The 22,761-nt window shown below is 54.5% G+C and overlaps 1 protein-coding gene across 7 annotated transcripts; it reads right to left on the reverse strand.

The window, feature by feature from the left end:
- Nucleotides 1-4,382: 4,382 nt before the first annotated feature.
- On the reverse strand, nt 4,383-17,349 carry B9D1 (B9 domain containing 1). 7 transcript variants are annotated; one of them, XM_045199248.2, is made up of 8 exons: nt 17,202-17,349; nt 15,724-15,792; nt 13,372-13,483; nt 9,478-9,574; nt 8,299-8,361; nt 7,995-8,115; nt 4,997-5,064; nt 4,525-4,659 (listed from the first exon to the last, which is right to left on the reverse strand). In XM_045199248.2, the coding sequence occupies exons 1-7, from the start codon at nt 17,262-17,264 to the stop codon at nt 5,041-5,043; spliced, it is 549 nt and encodes a 182-aa protein (XP_045055183.2). In that variant the 5' UTR covers nt 17,265-17,349; the 3' UTR covers nt 4,525-4,659; nt 4,997-5,040. The 7 variants fall into 7 exon arrangements, 6 of the variants coding, with proteins under 6 accessions (XP_024420567.1, XP_045055181.1, XP_045055183.2 ...); XM_045199249.2 differs by having other exon boundaries at nt 4,604-4,738; XM_024564799.3 differs by lacking the exon at nt 7,995-8,115 and having other exon boundaries at nt 4,383-4,659.
- Between the last annotated feature and the right edge of the window lie 5,412 nt (nt 17,350-22,761).

Below are 22,761 nucleotides of genomic sequence, written 5' to 3' on the forward strand. Positions count from 1 at the left end.
TTTGTCATCTCTGCTTGCAAACTGGCCAGCTCTTTCCTGAGCTCATCTCTTTCCTGTGGCAGCATCCACAGCAGCCAACACACCCTGTGCCCCGTTGCAGGGCCCCCCTGCTCCCCGAGCCGCAGGCTCAGCAGGCACAGAGCCTGCCCAGGCCAGCACAGCTGTTCCCCTCCCCGCTCCCCCCAGCGCTAAGCCAGGGCACACAGGTTTGTTTGGTTTGTTTTGGTTATAGCCAAAACCCACTCCTGATACCAACTTCTGTGTTGGAACAGAATAGGTGCCACGGGAACAAACCCCAAACTCTCTGTGGTAAAAGCAGGAAGTTTCTCACAACATGCCCAGGGTGTGTGTCCTGGCAGCTCCTGTGTGGTGTGCCACCTTCAACACCTGGCCTCGGGTGCCGTGGGGAAGGAAGAGGGAGAAGGGGTGCTTGGGGAGGTTTTACATGGGTCAGACCCCTATGCAGCAAACATCCTTTCAACCTACGGTTTTTGTAGCCTGCTAGTTGCACGGACCCACTTAGATACAAGGGGCCTGAGGAAGGCAGTCTTCTCACGAAAAAGGAGAAAAGGGAAGTCTGGGGACACACAGCCCTGTCACAGTGGAGGCACAGTGAGCAGCCGGGGGGGGGGGGGGGTTGGGGACCATCTGCCCTGGCTGTTCTTTGTGTAGAGCAGGGGTGTCAAACTCATTTTCACCGGGGGCCACATCAGCCTCATGATTGCCTTCAAAGGGCTGAATGGAATTTCAACTCCTTAACAGTTAAGGAGTAGTTACATTTATGCAGTCCTAAAATTATTTCAGCCCTTTGAAGGCAACCACAAGGCTGACGTAGCCCCCATGAAAATGAGTTTGACACCCCTGGTGTAGAGGGCCACAGGCCCCCACCCTACTCCCCCCGGCCTGGTACAAGCCAGACCCTCCCAGTCCAGTGCTCCTGCCTGGGCTGCCCTGCCACCAGGAGCTTCCTGAGTGACACCCATGCCCTGCCCGGGCCGGGGCTTGGGCATGCACTGGCCCAGACTCAGTGTGGGCTGCGCTTTTATGTACTTCATTGTATGTAAATGTTCCCTCCGAAGAAAAAACACCTGAAAACAAACATCAACACCTCTAGCAATTAGCACGCTGAAGTGTTTGGGAGGTGTGGTGATGTGTGCAATGTATTTTGAAATGTGCTAAAAGTAGGGTCAGAGTTGGGCAGGTGTGAAAACACTAGGACAAGGGTCACAGTGGACTCCAGGTGGCTGGCATATGGGTGTTCACTGTAAAAGGGTTTCAGTCTACGGCCATACCACCCTGAATGTGCCCGATCTCATCTAAAAGGGTTTCACCTTTTCTATGTAAAACAATACAACATGAATCATAGTAAGAGGGTTAACTGCTATGACAAATGTGCTGACCAGCACCTGCAGCCGCCTGGGCATGGGTGGGGGGCAGAGAATTCGGTCTGGGGTGAAGCTGCAGCAGGACGGAGCGGAGGTGTGGAGAAGCAGGTCCAGGGTTTTTCGCTGCATGGTCGCTCCATCCCTTATGGAGGCTGGTGGCAGTGGTCCTGCAGAGAAGAGCCAGGGCAGGGTGGGGGAGGGGATGGGGCAGTGACAGTAACCCCCTGCATGGGAAGGCAGCAGAAACAGGACCACCAGGGCAGCCTCGGGTAGGCCCCTGGCATCTCCAGAGCAAAGGTTGGTTGGTGACAGACGGGGTGGGAAGGTGGGAGAGCTCTCACCTTACCACTTCCTCATGGGCCCTTCAGGGGAGGGGCACAGGGGCTGAATGTTCTTGAGGAAGGAAGGGTGAGTGGGTTTTCTCTGCACGCATGAGGGGCTGATGAAGGAAATCAGGGCAACGGCCTGGCAGCACTTTGAGGGAGACCTAGCTACAGTCACAGGGGGGGTCTGTCCTCACGCTGGACGCTGGACCTCAGCAGGTGGCTCTCAGCCTGGCCAGGTGAGAGTACAGCAAGGGACAAGGCCTGGGAGCAGAGGGCGACTGAAGGCACTGCCGTGGGTCTGCGCATGAGCCCTGGCTACACCGGACTGAAGTCAGCCCCACTTACGACCGATCGTCTGCCTTGTCAGAATGTCCTGCTTGCCCGAGAGCGGACCTCCGCAGTCAGAGCAGCCCCTCTCGCCCCTTGCGCCGCGAGAACTGCGGACGCGCACGCAGTACCTGTGTGGTCAGGGGTGCTGACTTCTTTCACTCCGACTGTCAAGCAGAAAAGTGACAACAGCCTCATATAATAGCTGTCAGTGTGAGTGACTCAAAATTGTATCTATTTTTTTTTGTCAGATCAGCAAAAACCATAGTTTTGGGTGTGCCCCAGAATTTCAGTGATCAGTTTCTGTGGGCTGTGAGGTGAGGAAGGGCGAAGCTGCCGTGCTAGAGAACAGGGCTGCTCTGCTCTCCTCTCTTTGTGCGGATGCGTTTGTTAAACAGCAAGGAGAATCCACGGCTGTTCCCGGGCCGAGGCCTGTGCGTGCACAAGGTCGGTCGCTCCCTTTGAAACTTCTAGAACAGCTTGTGCAAGACCCTGGCTGTTTAGAATCTAGCCAAATGCTGGATTTACATGCTTTTGTCGTGGTATTACTTGACCATCAGAATACACATTATATCCACTGTAAAAAGCTTTATTTGTGCTTCTGGAAACAAAACCCACTCTGAAGTCTGTCCTTTCCCCATCACACAGGACCTGCACTGTGCGAGTAGGTCAGAATGAGACGGCGGTCAGCACCCAGGGACTTCTCCCTACCAGGGTCTCTCATACCACCTACCACCAGACTTGCTCTGGTGCGTTAGTACAGTGACCTGCACAGGACACCTCGATGACGTGTTCTTCAAAGATGGCCCTACGTACTACAGTGAGGCTCTGGGGAGAGCCTGGGTCCCCTGGAAGGCAGCTGGAAAGCTTCCACTGAGTCTACACTCAGCCAGCCAGCAGCTCACAAAATGCCTGGAAGGCATTTTTCTAGGAGCACAGAGAAAAGCTGGTTTCAGATGAATCTCCTGTCATCTGGGTAACACATCTGTGGCCCTATTGGGAAAGAGAGAGAGAAGGTGCATTGCTGACTGTGAATTCTAAACTGGGCGGGGCAGGGAGGAAAGAAGGGCTGACGGTCAGTGCGAAGGGGGTTGGCTGGTGGCTCAGAGGCCCTGATGGAGCAAACTGTTGGAGACCACAGGAAAAGAGCTGCACACAGGGAGGGAAGGGACGCTTGGATGCACATTTTAGAGACCATTAGTCATTGGTCACAAGAAAGGCCCTGACCATGGGCAGCTACTGAGGGGCACAGATCAAGTTCCTTGGAAGGGAGGAGGCTGAGGAAGAAGCCAAGCTTCGGGAAGGATCACCCACATGGTCAGTGGTACTGCCCTGCATGGGTGCCTGGAGGCGGGGACAAGCCCGTCTTTAGTGGACACCAGCAGTGTGGTCTAATGGCTGGGTGTCGAGGGCACTGGGCTGGGGTGCCCATGGGGAGGAAGATACAAGCCCCACCTCCAAGCTCTGACATGTGGCATGTGGGAGTTGGGGGCTGGGTGTTGCAGGAGACAGTGTGGGTCTCAGTAAGGGCCAGCAGGGCGGGGGTTGGGGGGGGGGGGTTGGTGGTGCTTGTCATCCAAGAGGGCTGGGATCACAGGAATTTGGCTGAAAGCTCTGAGTTTCAGAGCACCCAGAGTTGGGGGCAAGAGATGGGGGTCCCCTGAGCAGTTAAACTTCTGGTGATATGAACCAAGATAAAGGACAGACCAGGGTCATTTTCTGTGGTCTCTTAGAGCAAGTTCAGATTCCCTCCAGCCTCCAGTGCAGTGTGTGGGGCGGGGGTTGGTGGTCTTCCAGCCAGGAGGTAGGGGCTGACAGGAGCCAAAGCAGGTGCTTGGTGGCTCCCCTTAAATCCCAATGGTATGCAGGCTGTGTCCCCCTTGAGGGTTCACCTGAAGTTGTGCGTGGTAGGAGAAGGGGACAGATGCTGCCTCTGCGGGGCCAGGTGTGTGTAGGGAGAAGGTGAGAAGGCCCGGTCTCAGGCCTCAGGCAGGGGGAGAGGGTGCTTTGGGGCCTGTGTGCAGAGGACACACAGCTCTTGGGGTTCAGAGTACTGGGCAGCCAGGTTCCCCTTTGCCTCCTGCTGTGGGACTTGGCAAGAAGCTGGAACTCCAGCAGCTTCCAACGGGTGGATGCTGCGGAGTAGGGGGCAGGCAGAGGGCTAGAGAGCCAGCCGGGTGCCTCTCCATCCACCTCCTGCTAACAGGATATTCCCCTTGTTGCTGAGGGAGGCTGGTGGTCAGGAGCTGCACCGATATGCATACTCCAATCCCCGGGAAGTGCTAGAGGCTGGCAGTGAGAGACACGTGGTCCTGAAGGGGAAAGGATGCAGTCCAGGCCTGAGTTCTGTGACAATGCAACCATTTATTTCATAAAAATGCCACGCCCCCCCACCCCCCGAATCAGCTGCACTTGAGTCAGGCATGTGGACCGGTGGCTGGCCAGCCAGCTCAGTGGGTGGTGGAGGGGCCAACACCTCTACTGAGGGAGGCCCTGGGGCAGGCCTTGCCCCTCGACCCTCAGCACGTCTGCAGGCCCAGTGTCGTAGCCCAGCTTCCTCATGTCCTTGGTCACCACATTGAAGAGGAGAGTGACAAAGCCCTGGGAGCGGACGCGGGTCACTGGGGACAGAATGGAGCATCAGCGGGGCTGGGGCAGGAATGGCCAGGCTGCTCTGGGCATCCATTCCGGGGGTGTCTCCTGTGAAACGGGGATGACAGGGCCTGACCCGCACTGGCCGGGAAGGGGAGGGGCTGTTCCAGGGCAGACAGACACGGCAGATCCCCAATGCCTCCAGCCACACCTGTTCCTGGTCGACACTCTGAGAAACTCCAGCCCTGTTGCTGCAGCCTGGCCTTCCGGCACCCACCCCGTCTGTCTCCAGGGGGTTCCCCCAGTCCCTCCCAGGCTCCCACCTGTCTGTGGGCACAGGGGTGGGGTCGGGGGCTCCAGCTTTACCTTCCCGGCCTTCACCCTGAGCCACCACCTTGGGGTCTGTGTACTCAGGCCGCCGCCCCATGAACCAGCTGGGAAGACAGGAGAACAGTAGGTGAATGTGGCCGTGGCCCAGGGACCCCACAGACACACACTAAGCATGGGCTCTCTCCTGTATCAGGAACCAGCAGCTCCCCTACCCTCCCCATCCCCAGGCCGGGCCCTGCAAAGATGCTTCCCCCAGCACCCTCCCTCCACCTGTCCAAGGCCAGGCGAGGTGGACAGAGGTGGTGTCTGTCAGGAGGGCTGCGAGCCCCTGCAGCTCCCCCACACCCAGCCAGCTGGGTGCCAGCTTTCCCATTACAGCCAGTCCTCCGCGGCCTTGATTCACCAGGAGTGAGGGCCGAGGAGACTTGGGGCTGGAGGGGGGCAGATGCACATCCTGAACCCAGCTGGAAATACCAGACAGGATAGAAGCTGAGGTAGGGGAGGGGTGGGAGACCTGGGGCCAGTGTGATTCCCACCCCCCACCCCCACCTCCTTGGGAGAAGGCCCCATCCCAAAGTCCAGCAAAACGTGCCACATCTGGGCTTTCCACTGTGCTGTTAATAGTGTGAGATCCAGGACAAGTTACTTCTCATCTCTGAACCCCACTATTCTTGATACTAATAGAGATGATAATGGTACCTACCTCATGGGCTCTGAGGTGGAGGCACTTTGTCAACTGCCACAGAAAATGTGAGCCTCACTTACTATCTGGGATTCTTACTCTGGGGCACACCAAGGACAGGCCTGCTCTGTGCTGACCAACACCAGGCCCTGCACCAGCGATAGAGCCCTGGCTCCCCTGCTGTCTCCCTTCCCCTCCAGGAGCCCAAGGAGGCCACTGGCCCCAAGTCCCCCACAGGGGCCTCCCTGCTGTCCCCACCCCTCTGGTTCCAGACCCCAGGGAGCCGGGCAGCTCCCTCTGGAGCACGGCCTGGCCTCCGACACGCCCACTGAGCTGGAAACAAATATGGGGCACTATTCCCAGCTCGGTGGGTCAGGCAGACTCGGGCTTTGTCCCAAGGCCACCTGCTTTGGGAATTACATGGGCAGCAGGGGCGGGCCTCTGGGTGGCCTGGGGGCCTCCCATGTGGAAGGAGGAACGAGCCTGGCACGACCCCAGTGAGGCACAAAGAGTGGCTGCAGCCACTGCTGGTGGGCTGGGGTGGGAGAAGAGGCAGACTTCTCAAGGGACAGCGTTCCAGGTGAGGGCCCAAAGCAGGGAAGGACCTGGCAGGCTGGGGAAACTGAGGCCAGGGAGAGGGAGAGGGCACAAGGTCAGGGAGGCAGAGAACACGGGGGCCTGGAAACCTCACTGAAATTAATCCAAAACACAGAGATGTGCCTGAGTAATTTCTAAAGTTGTGTTTTAGGAAAACCTTTTTTGTTGCTGTGTGAAGACTAGATTGGAGGTACTGTCATAGGCTGAATAATGGCCCCAAAGATGCCAGGTCCCAGTTCCTGGAACCTACAAATGTGACCTTACTTGGAAAAAAAAGGTCTTTGCACATGTGGTTTAGGCAAGGCCCTTAACATGGGAAGATTACCCTGGGTCATCCAGGTGGGCATTTAATGCCACCAGGAGTGTCCACAGGAGAGGCAGGTGCCATGTGAGCACAGAGGTAGTGATGCGGCCACGTGCCAGGGAAGGCTGTAGACACGACACCAGAGGTTGGGGGGGATGCTCCCCTGGAGTCTGGAAGAGGGGGTATGGCCCTGCACACCTCGGTTACAGCCCAGCAGTGCTGACTCTGCGCTTTGGCTCTCAGAACTGAGAGAAAATCACTTTGTTGTTTTAAGCCATCAAGTGTATGGTAAGTTGTTATGGCGGCCACGGCAAACGGACCCTGCACAGAGGAGGGGCCCCTGGGGAGGCAGTGGGACAACAGAGACGGGGGAGCTGTGGAGAGCCTGGCAGCTGGAGCTAGCTACCCCGTGGCCTCCAGGGACCCTTGTCAGGGCAGATTCTGTCACCACACTGCCTTTACTCACCAGCCCCGTCCTCAGTGTCTGTGACCCAAGCACATTCGGCCTAGCCCAGGTGAGAGCTGCCCCGAGGCATTGGCAAAAACCTGGACAGCTTTGCAGGCTTCGAGGTCTGACTTCCTCAGCAAGAGTCCTTTCATCGGGGGAAGGCCAGAAGCCTTCCCTCCGAGATGGAGGACGCGCAGCAGCGCCAGCACCCAGGCCAGGGTAGCTGAGGGGACTCCCACAGGCCTAGCCCGCACCCCGCTGCACAGGCACTGCCCCTGCTTCCCTAGCAGCCCTGTGGGATGGAGGTTGTCACCTCCAGTTTACGCTGGCCCAGGGCATCTGGCTAATAGGCCCCTTCCCATCAGGGTGGCCTCCCAGAGGGGCTTCCAGGGGCAGTAGGCATCCAAATTGTCCCCTCCCAGGCCTCACAACTCGGTGAGGCTTCCTCAGTTCAGGCCCAGCACTGCCCCCTGCCCAGGTCTCTCCTGGATACTGGCCAGGCCTGCAGGGGCTGTCTGCCAGCTACCGCCCTGGAACCCAGGGCCCCTCCCTCTCCCCTTGTCTAGCCATTTCTGGATGACCTGTGGGGGAGCAGCAGTGGCTTGTAGCCCTGGGTCAGTCAGCCAGGGCCTGGTTGGCCCTCCCTCTGCTACTTGCATGTGGTGAGTGGCAAAAGGCCTGAGGCTCTGTCTACCTGGCCCCCTTCCCCCTTGCTCACCACATCCGAACCATACCTACCCCCAGCTGCTCCTAATAGGCTAAGTTCACGCACTCCTGAGTGCCTCGCACAGGCTGTTCCTCTTGCCTGGGGCGTTCGTTCTTCCAGGGCTCCCAGCTGGCTCTTCACCTCAGCTTAGTCTCTGCTCGGATTCACCCTGGATTCACCCTCAAGGAGGCTCCCAGGTGTGAAGGCCCTTACCACCTGACCGACAGGAGTCCCTATCATGATCACTACTGCCGTCCAGGTAATTGGCTCTTACTGCCATACCCTCTTATATCGTACCATTTCAGCGCTCCGTGACGTCGTGAGCACTTTCCACTCCGACAGAAGTTTCCCTTCCTGACACGAAGACTTAACGGGGCACAGAGCACAGCTGCCTGGCCTTACGCTGCTCGAACCGTGCCTGAGGGGAGGCCAGTGACCCTCAGTAACTCCACAGAACTCACTTCCGTTTGTCCCCCAAAGCCGCAGCAGCTTGAACACCTGATAATGTCATTGGCAGATTGAGGGACGGATGTGACCTCCCTCTCTCCACTCCGACTACCTGGGTCAGAAGGCAGGGCTGGGTGACGGGCAGAAGCCTCACCTTGTAAACTTTTGCAGTATGGATGTAGATTCTGGGACAAACATGGGGATGGTCCTTTTGTGCCTGAAACAAATGTTTTTGCAGACGGAAGGGCTGAGTACCAGGCGATGGAACTCTGCGCCAGGGCAGAGGCTGACCAGGCCGGCCCCCTGACTGCACCCACGTGCCTGGGTTCGGCAGGCGCAGTGGACCGGGCCCAACCTTGAAGAGCTCAGTCTCATTAGGGTTTAGTTTCTTTTCAGGGGTTAGAAGGATGTCAAGGGTCACAAACCTCAAACCTAAGGTCCCGGCCCCCACTGTGTCCCTCAGAGAGACCTCCTCCTCTTCCAAATGTCCTAATGCTCTGCCATCTTCGAGGCCCAACTTAGATGCTCTTCCTCCAGGAAGCCTCTGACAAAGCCCTGGACCTACCCCCACTGTGGCCACCTGCCCAGTCCAGCCTCCTCCTCAGAGCCTGGGGTCCTGTCCTTCCCTTCCGGGACCCTCCCTACCGGGCATCCAGCACCTTTGGTTCTAACAGTGACACTTGGGGCAGGTACGCAGTCCACCGCTGCTCCTCTTCTCCAACCCCCCCCCCCCCCCCCCGCCGCCTTCTCCGGATGGACACCCGTCCTTTAAGGCCAGCTGGCCTTGGCCCTCCTCTGCTACCCAGAACACTCTCTCTCTATGCCCTGTTAACTGTGCTTAGGAGAGCTGGGTCTCTGCCTGTAAGTGTGCGACTCTGGGGGCTCCTGAGGGCAGAGCCCCCGTGGGCACACATGGCTGGCACACCTGTGTCCTCTGACGCTAGCAGAGCTGGGCACAGGAGGCACTGGTGAGGGCTTGCGGGACAGGGAAGTGGGGAAGAGAAGAAGGAGTGGGTGTCTGAATCCCAGGCCCTGACTGCCCGGGACTCCCAGGATGGCCCAGCATGCCCCACTGGGGCCTCTGGCACCCCTTCCTGGCCCGTGGTGCTTGGGTGGCAGCAGGAACCTCACCCACTTGGGTTTCCTTCCACCTAAGAGCTGTGCCCTCACCAGCAGGGCATGTGCTAGGCTCCTGGAGCACCTAGCACATCCCTGGCCTAGAGGCAAAGTCTGTCCCAGGAAAGCCCTGCTGGGGATTCCCAGGTCCCTGAGCCAGCATGGCCCAGTGAGGGGTGGGCTGTGGCTGGGAGAGTGGGCCAGAGGGAGGACCTACCTGCCAGGGGAGAAAGGCACGTGTACTGCCCCGTAGCCTCGGACCACGTCGTTCCCGAACACATCCGGTCCGTACACACTGAGCACAATCTGCGGCCCTGGAGAAGGACAAGGCGGGGCTCAGCATGTGGAAACCCAGGGAAGGTGTTGGGCACAGGAGGAGGAAGGTGCTCACAGCCCTCGGGGGCGGGGCTTGCCAGAGCTGGGGAAACAGAGGACCCCTTCTGCACCAAGGGCTTCTGCCAACTCAGGACCCAGGGAGGTGGGGGGTGGGGGTGGGAACCAGAACCTGCTGGCAGGCCCCTGGCTTGGCCCAGATGCCCCAGGGGTCACAGAGCCAGGATTCTGCCCTGGTTCTGTCATTAGACATACACAGAAGTGTCTGCAGAGGTCCCATTCAAGGCACAGGGAACAGCTGTGAACTGTGCCGAGAGCCTGCTCCTGGGAGCTTCCTTTCGGATGGAAGCAGTCGGATTTAAGCACATGACACCTGGGGGAGGGACTGGTTTGGGGTTATCTGTGGGAAAGTTTAGAGAGAAAGCAAAGGCCCTCCATGCACTCTCCTTTAAAATATTAACAATTACATCCGTTCCCAGCAAGGCATCTCAGGTCCTTTCACCTCCATCTGGAGGTATCCCCTGGATGCAAGGGGGAGAGGGAGAGATCATTGCCCAGGTGACAGGCTAGGCACTAGCCTCAGGCAACTCCTTCCCTCCTGCCCCCTCCTCTCTAGGACACTTGAAAGAGGGAATCTGTGTTCAATAGGTGTCAGGGATGGTCTGCACACTTCCTGTAGCTCCCCGCAAGGTAACCACTATTCTCAATTTTATGAGGCCACCTAAGATTTCATTGACAAAGAATGCAGCCCAAACAAGTGGGTGCTTGGGTTCTATCCATGTTTTTGGACTTTATATAAATGAAATCATGCAGTATATTTTTGTATCCAACTTCTTTAATTCCACACATTTGTGAGACTCATTCAGACCGCAGGACTTGGCCTGTCCCATGCTGACACACACATGAGCTGTTCCTCTTCCGGGGCTCTCACAGATGCTGAGGCCAGGGACACTCTACTCCTCTTGTACAAGCTCTGGTCACATGTGTGCACACGTTTCTGTTGGGCACATATCCAAGGGAAGCACCAGGGTTTGCATTCGTTCAGTCTTAAAGGATAATGCACACCCCACTCCTCTGCATCCTCGCTGGAGCTCGCTGTGCTCTGTATAAGTTAAGCTGTTCTGAGGAGTGAATGGGGCAGCTCACTTTAGCTTTAATTTGCATTTTTCTTGATTGTAATTGTTCTTACTAAAAGCAGAGACCTTGTTCTGTTTCTCAGTCACTTGGAAGTGCCTGCTCAAGTCTTATGCTGCTTTTTCTCTCATGGATTCATAATGTATGTGAATTCTGTTGCTTTTCACTCTTAATGCCTTTCCATGAACAGAAGCCCTTAACTCTAACAGTCAAGTCTATGGATGTTCTTTAAAGTTTTCCCTACCCTGACATTGAGGCTCTTGTGTCCCAGGCTATCTTCCTGAGGCTAACTTTGCTTTTCACCTTCACCTTATATGCCCATTGGGGATTGACTTTTGTGGATGTGTACTGTGAAGTACAGATAAGGTTTTATTTATCCCCTGTGTGCATCTGATTGTCCCAGCACCATTTATTAAAAAGACTCTCAAGCCCTGGCTGGTGTGGCTCAGTGGATTGGCGCTGGCCTGAGAATCAAAGGGTTGCTGGTTTGATTCCCAGTCAGGGCATGTGCCTGAGTTGCGGGCCAGGTCCCCAGTAGGGGGCACATGAGAGACAACCACACATTGATGTATCTCTCCATTGCTTTCTTCCTCTCTTCCCCTCTAAAAAATAAAAATAAATTTAAAAAAAGACTCACAGATACACGCACAGAAAAATACAACTCTCCTGCTGCTCAGCAGTGGCCCTTCACCACAGATCGACTACACAGGCGCAGGCGTGGTGTGCACTGTGGGTCAGCGTGTCTGTCCTCGTGCCAACATGATACTTTCTGTGCTTTACAATTAAAGCTTGGCATCTGGTAGAGTAAGCTATATTTTGATATTACTATAAAGAATTTATTTTTGAAATATCATTTTCTATTTTTTACACAAAATATTCTATTTACTCTTATAGAAAAAGTACCTGATTCTTGTAATGTTAACCTTATAAATGGCATTCATGCCAATGTATTAATTCTAATAGTTTATTTGTAGCTTATTTTATAAATTCTACATAATCACACCTGTGAATGAGTTTTGTTCCTTTCTAATTCTTATACCTTTTATTTGTACAATTATTGGTGACAGCAATCATCCCGATCTCAGAGGGGAAATCTTTCGACAGTTCACTAAAAAAGTGATGTTAGCTCTACATTTTTTGTAGCTGGCCTTTATCAGATTAAGGAAGTTCCCCTCTAGTCCTAGTTTGCTAAGTGTTTATCATGAATGGATGCTGAGTTTTATCACATTTTCTTCATTTATGGGGATGATCATGACTTCTTTGTAATGTGGTAAATCGCACTGGTTGATTTTAGACGTTACTCAAGCTTTCTATTTCTAAAATAAACGCTGCTTACTCATTATCATCTTTTGTATCCTGCTATAAGCCATTTGCATTTTGGGAGTTTTGCAACCATGTTCAGAGTCTGGAATGGTCAGGAGTGGGGCTGCAGCCTCTGTGGGGTGGTCTGCTTCCATTCACTCCTTCCTCATCATAGGGCACAGCTCTCTGAGGCCTTGGCCCACGTCGAAAGGATGTACCTGAGGCCCTCCACCCAGCCCCTGATGAAGTTCTGAGTACTAAGTCCTGTGCCCTGCACCCAGAGAGGCTATCGGAAGTCTCGCCCTTCCCCTTAGTTGCCTCTGTTGGATTGGTCTTCTCATAGAGGCCGCCTGGTAAATCACTGCTTTGCTAGCTGTCTGATGTCCTCAAGTAGCTGGGATTTCATTTTTGTCTTTTAATATTTTATTTGCCTGTCCTAGTTGTCCTCAGCAAGAGGAAGTTGGTCATTATCAGTGCCCCATTCCAGGAAGCCTGTGGAGTGTCTTACTCATGCAGAATGACAGGACAGTGAGCCCTGCCCAGGACAGCCACCAGGCTGCCCTGCTCCAGGCCCTCTCTACCCAGTAAGCCTGGGCCTGGTCACATGCAGCAGAAAGGCCTGGACTATTGAAATCAAATCCATGCTCAGCTACTAGGTGTAAAGCTGAAGGCAAGTGATGTCTTTTTGAGTGTTTCCTAACATGGGAAAAGAAATGGAGAGTAACCTACACCAGATAGGATCAGGGAAGTTGGACAAGCCCACATAGGGAGAGCATTCATAGCTCCTATAGAGCTAACCCCAGGCTTTGCACAGAGTAGGTGCTTGAGTGAAAGTGAAAAATAACTACCAGACAAGGTAGAAAGTAAATACTGCAAGCCTTAGGGAAGGTCAGAGGTAGGATGTGGGAAGACATCCTGGGCCGGGGGAATGGCATGAGCCACAGCTCAGAAGAGGGGACGTGAGGGACTTGCACAGGAGGAGCAGGTGGCTTGGTTTTGCTGGAGCACACCACATGATGGAGAGATGAGACCTCAGGGTCAGCTCTCCAGGTCACTGCAGCTCTAGACACCAGGCTCTGCCCTTCCCAGGCAGAGCCATCCAAGGCTTCAGGCAGGGGCCTCACCTGATGCGCTCTGAACTTCCAAACTGTCCGCTGCATAGCCTGGCAGTGAACTAGGGTGGCAGGAGGAAGATGTGGAGGGAAATGGCCAGGTGGTGCAAGCACGTTACAAGGCTGGGGCAAGTGATGGGCAACCAAGAGCTGATGGCAGAGAGCAGGATGAAGCTGAGACTGCCCTGGGGTACCTCCCCCTGGTTCCTACAGGGTCCCAGAAGACTCACAGCCAAAGGGGTTGGTGCTTTTAAAGGTGACGTCAATGGGGAAGTTCCACACCAGCGCATGCCGCACATCATGGCTCTTAGATGTGATCTGGGAGATCCCCTCCTCCAGACCCTGTGAGGACAATGACACTGACAGCTAGTGTCCAAGCTCCAGGCAGTCACACACTCCCCTTTCCTGGGCAGGCAGGTGGGAGGGCTGTTTTTTTCACTACCTTCTGCCAAAACACTGACTTCCAAACAAAGGGCACTGAGAGGTACAGGAGCAGCTCCTAGGTCTTTTAATGTCACCTTTAAAGGGCCACCTCTGCCTGGGTGCGAGAACTCATCCCCGTTTGCCTTCCTGAAGGAGCGGCCCCAGCAGGTCGTTCCTCTCCTGCGGCGCCAGCTTCCCATCAGTGTGCATGTGCACGTCATTTTCTCCATCGCATGGCAACACTCGCTGACCCCACCTCTTCCTCCACCCGTCAGCCCGTGCTTGCCCACCTCTAGTGTCAGGCTCCTTGCAAGAGTTGTCGACACTCACTGGCTCCAATTCCTTTGTTTTTCTTTTGTGAACCCACTCTAGTCTGACTACTGGTCTCCACTCTACCAAAGTGTTTCTGTAAATGATACCAGGGACCTCGACATCTATGGTTACTTCTGTTCTCATTTTATTTGGCCCACTAGCAGCATCTGATATAGCCAGTCACTTCCTGACATCCTTCTTCCACCTGGTTTCTGGGGCACTTCATGTCTTTGGGTCTTTCCTCCTCCAAGAGGCCCCTGCTCTATAGGTCTCGTGCAACCTTCTTTGAGCAGAAGCGTCTTGAGGCTCAGCCTTTGGATGCTTCTCTATCTGCACTTGGGATCTCCTCAGTCTCCGGGCTTTCAGTGCGGTCTTCGGGTGTACAATTCCTAAGTTCATCACCTCCAGCCTGGTCCTTGCCCCGGCTCCACTGCCAAGTTCTCCCAAATCTGCTCTATCCAGTCTTCTCACTGAATAGCAACTCTACTTCCAAGTGCCCAGGCTGAAAGCTTGGCATTATTCCTAACTCGTCTTTCTCACATGCCCCTCATCTGTCCAACAGGAAAACCTGTTGGCTCCAACTTCAAAATATACTTGAAATCCAACCACCTCCTCACTGCTTCCCCTTGTCCACAGTGCAATCTTCTCCCACCTGTTTATAATTGATGGTCTCCCTGCTTTGGCCCTTGCTCCCCCACAGTCTCCTCTGAACTAAGAAGCCAAAAGGATCCTTTAAAAACACAAGTCAGATTACCTTTTCTCTCTGCTCAAAACTCTTTGGGTACCATCCCACCCCATGTAAGGGTCATAGTCCTTATTCTGACCTACCACGCCCTCTAAGATCTGCCTGTGACCTTCCTATTTCATCCCCAATCACTCTTCTTGCTCGCTCTGTTCACCAGCCACACTGGCCTCATGAGTCCTCAAACACACCAGGCTCACTCCTGCCTCAGGGCCCCTCACTCTCTGTTCCTTCTGCCTGGCACATTCTCGCCACAGATGCCACATGGATTGTGCCCTCGCTTCCTTCAGGTCTGCACTCGTTACCTTCCCAGCGAGGCCTTCCCTGACCACCGTATCTCGATTCCAGTCTCTCTCATCTGTCCCATCTCCCCTTCCTATCTTTATTTTCTCTGCAGCCCTGACTCCTGGCTAACGTACTAGAATGTTTACTACCTACTGCGTGACTCCCAAGGAGAATGTACACTCGAGGGAGTAAGGGACTTCTGTCTGGCCTTGCTCATCACTGTATCTATCGCCAGCACCCAGAAGACTCTTAATAAGCAGTTATTCAGTCAATGGGTAGATGGAAAATAAGTATTGTCATCTCAGTTGTACAGAAGAGGAAACAGACTCAGGAGGTTAAATAAGTTGGGCCTCCGTGTCCTCATCTGCTATGAGGACTAAATAAGAGCTCTGCAAACAGTACAGTGTGGTCCAGGCTGACGCTGTCCTGGAGCAAAGGGACTGTTCCTTGGGAAGTCTTGAAAGGAGAGCTCCTGAGTCCTCCCCACAGTCTGAGGAGGTCAGCCAACAGACTGGCCCAGAGTGTCTTGACCACGCCCGGGCTGGCATTCTGGGGCCTGTCTGCACTACCCATACATCTGTTTGCCGCCACGTGCAAGCTCCCAGGACAGGGCAGGGAGTGAGCTCAGCCTCGGGGATGGAGCAGTGAGCCCATTGCTGTTTGCATTCTCCACTCCAACTTCACCGAGAACAAACTCATTTTGGGTCCCTTCTGAACTCAGTGTTTACTTTTCAAATGTTTCTGAATTGGGAGGGGAAGAGGTGTGTTCAGCACCTTCAGAAACTCCAAGTCATGAAAGCTGTGAGGGAGGCCAGCTTACCGCTGTGGGGGCCCAGTCATGACCATACACAAAGCAGTACTTGCAGTAGAGATCATCGTGCTCAGGGAACTGTGGAAACAAGCACACACACACAGCTTCTGTGTTACAGGAACTCATGCTGAGGCCAATGTGTTAGCTAGGCACGTACAAGCCAGTAGTAATTCTGAACACGAGACACCGGGGTTGGGATGTGAGCAACAGCCACAGATGTGAAAGTGGAGTTCAGCGCTGGGGCTAGGAGTCCAAGGGACAGTCTGGAGCTGCTGCTGTCCCCAGGCCTTTGCACAGGCTCTATCTTCTGTCTCACATGCCCTTCCCATTCCTTCATCTGGCAACCTCCTGCCCATCCTCCAAGACCTTCCCTTCAGGGAAGCTGCCCTAACTTCCAAGCTGTCTTGAGGGCCCTCTCCTGGCTCCTTCAGCCCCTGGTGCTTCCTTCCATCAAAGCATTTGCCTGTGTTCACTCTTGTTAACCCCATTAGACTGTGAGCAAAGAACAGGCATGATGCCTGTCTGTGCCCCAGTGCCTGACACAGGGGTGGGCACAGAGGAGATCTAAGGAAATGGTGTGGAACTGAAGGTCTGAGAACCTGTGGTGCTGCCATGACCCAACTTCTGTGCACAGCTGCAGCTGAAGGCCTGAAGAGTGGGAGGGGCCCAGAGCAGAAGGGCAGGCAGAACGGGCCTGGGATGGGAGCTTAGAGTGCACACACACCCAGCCCAGTGGAGCCTCTGAAAGGGCAGTGCAGTGAAGCTCCGTCATTACAAAGACCTGGCTTCACATCCCAGTTTTGCCACATCTTTTGGGCAAGTTTTTCCATTTGTAAAATGGGCACGCCAATAATACCTATTTCACAGGGTTGTTGTGAAGATTGAACGAGCAGTGCTGAGCACCGCGTTTGGCACAAAGCGAATACCTGCTGAAACTTAAAAAAAAACCATATATATGTAAATAAACAAATGGTTCTTATAAAGTGTAGGGGTGTAGGGGGAGTGGTGTACCCTCGCATCTGACAGGCACATCCTCCCTGTATCATTCCAGGACACCACCATCGTTGGATAAGATTAACCACATCACCTCCAATCTAACTCAAGTTCAGGATCTGAGAGTTCGGAGTGTGGGGCAATCACTGCGCTCGTGAGGCGGCGCGGACGCCCCCGACTCCATCAGCTCCGGCCGCGCCTAGGCTCCGCCGGTTCTACCCGCGTTAGGCTCCTCAGTAAAGTGCGCACGAGCCGGGGGCCACAACTTGGCCGTGTGTGGCCTCGGTACTAGGTCAATCTTTCGATGTGTTTCCACACGCTCACATCGGGGTTAAGGATTTCTAGCAATCTTGAGCCAAGATTCTCAAATGCTGGTTCCCCTCCCCTGCCTGAGGAATGACACGCCTCTTTGGGGCAAAAAAGCAGCCCCTGAGGTTGCGGGACTGCCCCCCGGGGGAGCCTGCGGTGCCCGGGCAGGGACGACGGCCGCTCACCTGGGCGCTCTCCACTTGCCCGTTGACCATGAGTAGAAAGACGCTGGGGACCCCGGCGGCCATCGTAAAGGGAACGCGGGGTAAACCACCCAGGTTGCGCGCGCATCTGTTAGTTGGCGCCCTAGTTGCTCTGGAAACAGACGGCGTGGCACGCGGGACAAGTTTCTTGGAAGCGGGGAATTTGCGAAAGCGTGTGCCTGTGGGTGGCGGTGCGCAGGCGCAGCCAGTGGCTCTTCCTCGCTATGGGAATGCTGGGACGGCACGCGAGGCGCTGGGCGCGGGGTTGGGGCGGGCGGGGGGAGGGGCGGTGTGGGCCCATGCTGTGGAGTTTAGCAGGGTTGTGGTAGCACCCGGGGGCGCATCCGACTTAGGTAAGCGCTTGGGAAGCCAAGCGATACAGATAGCCCTTGGCCACGCGATGTCGCTGTGGCGCTACCGCGGGGACAGCAGTGGGAGGAGCCTGCTGGACGTGGGCGAAGGGCTTCCGCTAGTCTCAGTTAAAGCGCCGACGCCGGGGACTCAGACGAGGGTCCCCGCCCCTGGGTTCTGAATGAGTGTCCAGCTGGGGCCAAGCAGCTTCCGAGTGAGGTTAGAGGGGCTTTTGGGACCCTCGTCTCCGAAAAGTTTATTAAATTTGGAAGGAACCGCAACAATCCATAAAGCAAGCCACCGCTCCTGGGTGTGAGGCTGGGAAACAGGCCCACGGAGGGGCAGTACCTGGCACCCCAGTCACCCAGCTGTCAAGGGAAAAGGGTCTGAGGCACTCACTGAGCAAGGTGAATGCTTCAAAACCCCCACGGTTCTGTCAGGACGTTGCTCAAATAACAGTTGCTCGCTGGCTGCCCAGAAGGTCCTAGCTTCTGCTAACATTGCTCCAGTTGTCTCAGCACTCACCATGGTTTGTATCGCGCATTTAATATTTCTCCCTCCATCCACTCAGGGTCACCCAAATCTTGTGCCCGCCCGGCCACTCCCCCCCCATTTAAAGCCATGGAAATGTTGCTGGACTCAGGGAAGCCACTGCTCTGGGAAGGTAGATTTATGAACTACAGGATTCAGAGCCAAAGCGCTGTCTGTGGGAAGGGAGGCTTAGCCTTTGCTCATATACACTATTTGGTCGATTACGTGTTGATTTCTTTTTTGCAGTTGACTACATTTATCCTTTGAGTTTCTATCAAACTCATCCTGTTACTTCGTAAAAGCTGCTTTGTAAAATACTGTGCTACATTTTAACAGCATAGGCAAGAATAGCATTTAGTAAGAATGGCCCAGACCTTGAGATTCTTGCCCTGCTTAACAATTCCTCCCTGAGATTTTTCACTCCACATTCCTGAGGGAATAGGGATGAGGGCCATCCCTCTGTAACTGGTTCCTGCTGAACATGGATGGAGTGTGTGTTTGGACATGGAGCAGTGAAAGTCTCTGGCTGCCTGACGAAAGCCTTGGGGTCCCCTAGGTTCTGGGGGTCCTGAGGACAGAGTGCTTGAAGAGAGCTCTATTCTAACAGGGGACATGTGTCATAAGGGGTGAGGCAGCAGTGGGAAGAACCAAGGAGACGAAGGCCCTGCCACTCACAAACTCACATTCTGGTGGGGCTCCAATGAGCAAGATGGACCAGGGTGACAGCCTCCCTGAGGACAAAGGAGCCAGCAAGGGAGCGAAGGGGAGGTGCTATCATATTTGAATCTCTTCCCATAAAATTCAGGACGCCAAGCGATGGTTTTTATTCAGGGGTCACCTATTGAGCTGCTAGGACAGGTAGGATCTGGGCAGGAAGTGACCCTGTGGAGAGGGCGAACCCAGTGGATGAAGCCCAGTAACCCCAGAGGGGGAAGGGATACCAGACGTGACAGGTCTACACAACATCCAGTCGGCATCCCATGGTTTCTCAGCCACACTGACGCTTGTTGCCAGGTGGCCAAGTAAAGAGCTGCACCTGGTAAGGCATCTGGGCCTGGGGAGGGAGGCTGAACACAGCCTTCTGCATCCACTCCCCTGGGACAGTGCACCACAGAAAAGCCCCCTGTGAGTGCAGCTGGCTCTCCCGGGGGACATAAGCTCGGTGTGTGTGCACGCAATCACACACACACAGGAGGAGAATAAGTCCACACACGTGAGGCCACCCTGTCCTAGCCCACACAGCACAGGGCCCTCTGTGATCAGACACCCTGTGAAACACTGTCCCCCAGTTAGCCGGCTACACAGCTGCAGCTCCGAGGCAAACACTTCTCTGAAAATCAGGATTAAGGGAGAAAGCACCACACACTGGCAACCTCTTTGTCTCCAAAACTGACTGCGTAGCAGGCACTGGGACAAGCCTTGAGAAGAGCAGATCACCTGAGATGTGTACATCCCATAGTTCCCACCTCTCACAGACTGTGGCTCCATCACCCCTTGTCCCCAGTTTGGAAACAATGGGAGCTTGGGACTAAGAGTGAAGATAGGAAAGAGGTGCAGCCACAGGTTGTCATGAGAGAGAAAAGTGAGGACAGTCAGCCATGAGGTGGGGGCTGCTCACACGAGGCACCGCCCCGCCTCACTTAGGTCCAGCTGCAGATGCCCGCACAGCACTCACCCCCTACTGCAGCCCCAGGTCCTGGCTCCTCTCATCCTCTGGCGTCTGGACTCCTAGAGCCAATGGGCTGACAAGGCCCCCCAAGGCTGGCCCCAGGTCCCAGACACGTGGGCCTGAGGGAGGCAGAAGACAGGCCAGGCTGCCTGGCTCACCTGCCACAGGGCAGACCCGGTCTGCTGAAAGGATGGCTCTGGGTGGTGTGGCCTCCCTGCAGCTGTCTCTGTCCCAGCCCACACTTGGCAGAGCGGTGTTCTGTTCCTAACCCCCATGGCTGCCTCTGCTGGGACAAAGAACGCGGCTGCCCCACCCTGGGCTTCCCGGCAGGGCTGATGCCCGGTCAGCCTGCCACACTGCACTTGGAAAACAGTGCCTCCCTCATGCACAGCGGACTCTCAGCCTGGAGCGGGGCTGCCTTGACAGGACAGTTTCCTACCATTCACCCATTTGTCATATTTCTCAATTTACGTAGAGCTTAATGTCTTTAAGTCAAATAAACAGACTTCTTTTTATCTAATTCTGAAGAATGAATGCACCCCAGGGGCTGCATTCAGGAACCAAATTTGAATTTGTCATAACCAGCACATTTACATATAAGACAAGGCAAACACGAATGTCCACACAAAGGACAAAATCCATCTCCTGCAGGACAGACAACCAGACCAGAGATTTTGTCACTGAGGATGTCTTGGATTGCCCTGCAGGCGTCCCTCAACCCTCAGGTCAGGCCCTGAATCCGGCATCCCGGACACAGTTTCTGCCTGACCAGCCGGAAACAAGCGCACGCCAGAACTGAAACTTCGTTTCTGACAACCCTAACGGGAATAGAAACGCTAATTAAAGTGACGACCCTCTTCCCTGCTGAAGCAGTGCACGAAAGAGGTTCAGGTGGCCACTCTGCTTCGCTGCCGAAGTTCCTGTGCTCAGCACCGAGGGGGAGCCTCCCATAGAACAGTCTCCTCGTCCAGTGGAGACACAGGTGAGTAAGTCCTGGATGAGCTGTCACTGCCTACTGCTCCTCCAAGTGTCCCCACCAGGCCCAGAGGGAGTTCTTTTAAGAGTCCCATCCACTGTCACCAAAGTTGTTACTGAACTCAAGGGGTTCACCACTTGGGGTTCTGTATTCAGAAAAGAGACATGCTTGTTGCAAGGTCATTTTATTTACTTTCAGCAAGTAAAGGAGAACTGGGATTCACATCCAAAGCTCTGCATCCCGAGAGACTTAGCCATTGCTCATAAGCCAATTACATGTTGATTTCTTCTTTGCAGTTGGCTACACTTACCAAGTTGGGATCCTGTCAAGCTCATCCTATTCACAGCTGATCTGTAAAAGTACTATCCTAGATTTTAACATTCAGTAATAATAGCATTTAGTAAGAATGGCCCAGACCTTGAGATCCTTGTTCTATCTAACAAAGGGGTGAGTCATGCAAAGATCTGAGGTGAGCATGTCCAGACAAAGAGCACAGTAAGTGCAAAGGCCCTGCGGTGCACTGTGCTTGTGGAACAGAGAGGCGGACTTACATGGGCTTGCGCTGCCTCACAGGAGACAACTGTGTGCAACTCTGCCTTCAGTGACGTCATGCTGGTGGCTGGACATCAGCCATGGGGAGAATTTTACACTATGGAAATTAGCAAATGCTAAAGTCAGGGCTTTTGATTTTTTTTATATTTATGTTTTATTTTTTCAGAGAGCCACTTTACCAGTAGACCACTGCAGGTAGCAGATGGGTTTAGAGAACTGATCAGGCCCAGGTCACCCCGGGCCTCAGAGTAACTGGAGGGTTGGGTTTTGACAGTGTCTCTTTGGCCACCAGGTGGGGCCAGGGAGTAACTGGGAGGCCAGTAAGGAGGCAGATGTGGTTGTCCAGGTAGAGTTGCAAATGGAAATACAGGACGCATGCACTATTTAGGACATACATAACTAGAAAATGTTTATCTGAAATTCAAATTGAAATAGGCGTCCTGTATTTTATTTGGCAACCTCACTACAGGAGCCAGGTGAGAGAAGGTGAGGTCCACACTCCTTCAGGGGGACCTGTTGCTTCATTATGCCTTCCCCCCTCCCCCCAGTCCTTGGAGGGAGCTTCCCTCATGGCCATTCCCTCCTCCTGGGATGTTCAGAGCAGGATCCATACCAACCCCACCCCCAGCCCACAGCCCACACCCCAACTGACCCTGGATCTGAACACACCCCTCAGCCACTTCTTCTGGGCTTTTCCAACAGATCTTACAGAGGAAATGAGGCAGGGGCAGGGCACGGATGGGTGAAAGGACTGATCTCACCGGAAACCAAGTGAGCTGGAGCTGCTGCCACACCTTGGATTCGGCCTGAGAGAAGCTGGTCCCTTGCCTGATTGCCACCTCCTCCCCGTCTTTTCCGTTCTTCCTGAGTGTGGCCTTGCAGCCCTGGGTACTGGACTATTCCATGAGATGGGGATGCCCTTGTAGGGACGTAATCTGATCTGCATTTTGCAAAAGATCACTCTGGCTGCTAAGCAGAGAACAGATTGTAGGAGCAAGAAAAGTCATGAGAACGGTAGGAGGCGACTGTAGTAGCCCTGGTGAGAAAGAGCGTGGCAGGGCCAGGCAGCTGGCAGGAACATGTGCTTCTCCTACCCAGTCTTCCCTGCTCACTCTGCTCCAGCCACAGCTTCCTTGCTCTTTCTCAAACACCGGGCACACTCCCCACCCCAGGGTACTTGCTATTCCCTCCAATCTCTCATTTTCTCTCTTCCATCAAGTCCTTGCTCCTCTGTCATCCTTCCCTGACCATTTAATTTAAAATGGTAACCACTCCCCCATCAGTACTTCCCACCTCCAGTCCCTGCTTTAGTTTTCTGTATGGTGCTTGTCATCTTCTAAGACACTGTGTAACTGAGTGATTTCCCTTGTTGCTTTCTCCCAACCAAAGCCTCAGTTCCTCCAGGGCAGAGATTTGTGTCTGTCTTGTTCACTGCCAAGTCCCCAGCACCTGGAACAGTGCCT

The sequence above is a fragment of the Desmodus rotundus genome, chromosome 9, assembly GCF_022682495.2.
Source record: "Desmodus rotundus isolate HL8 chromosome 9, HLdesRot8A.1, whole genome shotgun sequence".
Classification (NCBI taxonomy): Eukaryota; Metazoa; Chordata; class Mammalia; order Chiroptera; family Phyllostomidae; genus Desmodus; species Desmodus rotundus.

Bases quoted from the DNA above. Each gene is read 5' to 3' on its own strand.
- B9D1 (XM_024564799.3), bottom strand. From the start codon at position 17,264: ATGGCCGCCGGGGTCCCCAGCGTCTTTCTACTCATGGTCAACGGGCAA. The intron at 9,575-13,371 runs GTGAGTCTTCTG...GTCCTTCTCCAG, and splicing joins AAGCACCAACCCCTTTGGCT to GGCCGCAGATTGTGCTCAGT. The intron at 4,660-4,996 runs GTAAAGCTGGAG...TTCTGTCCCCAG, and splicing joins TCAGGGTGAAGGCCGGGAAG to TGACCCGCGTCCGCTCCCAG.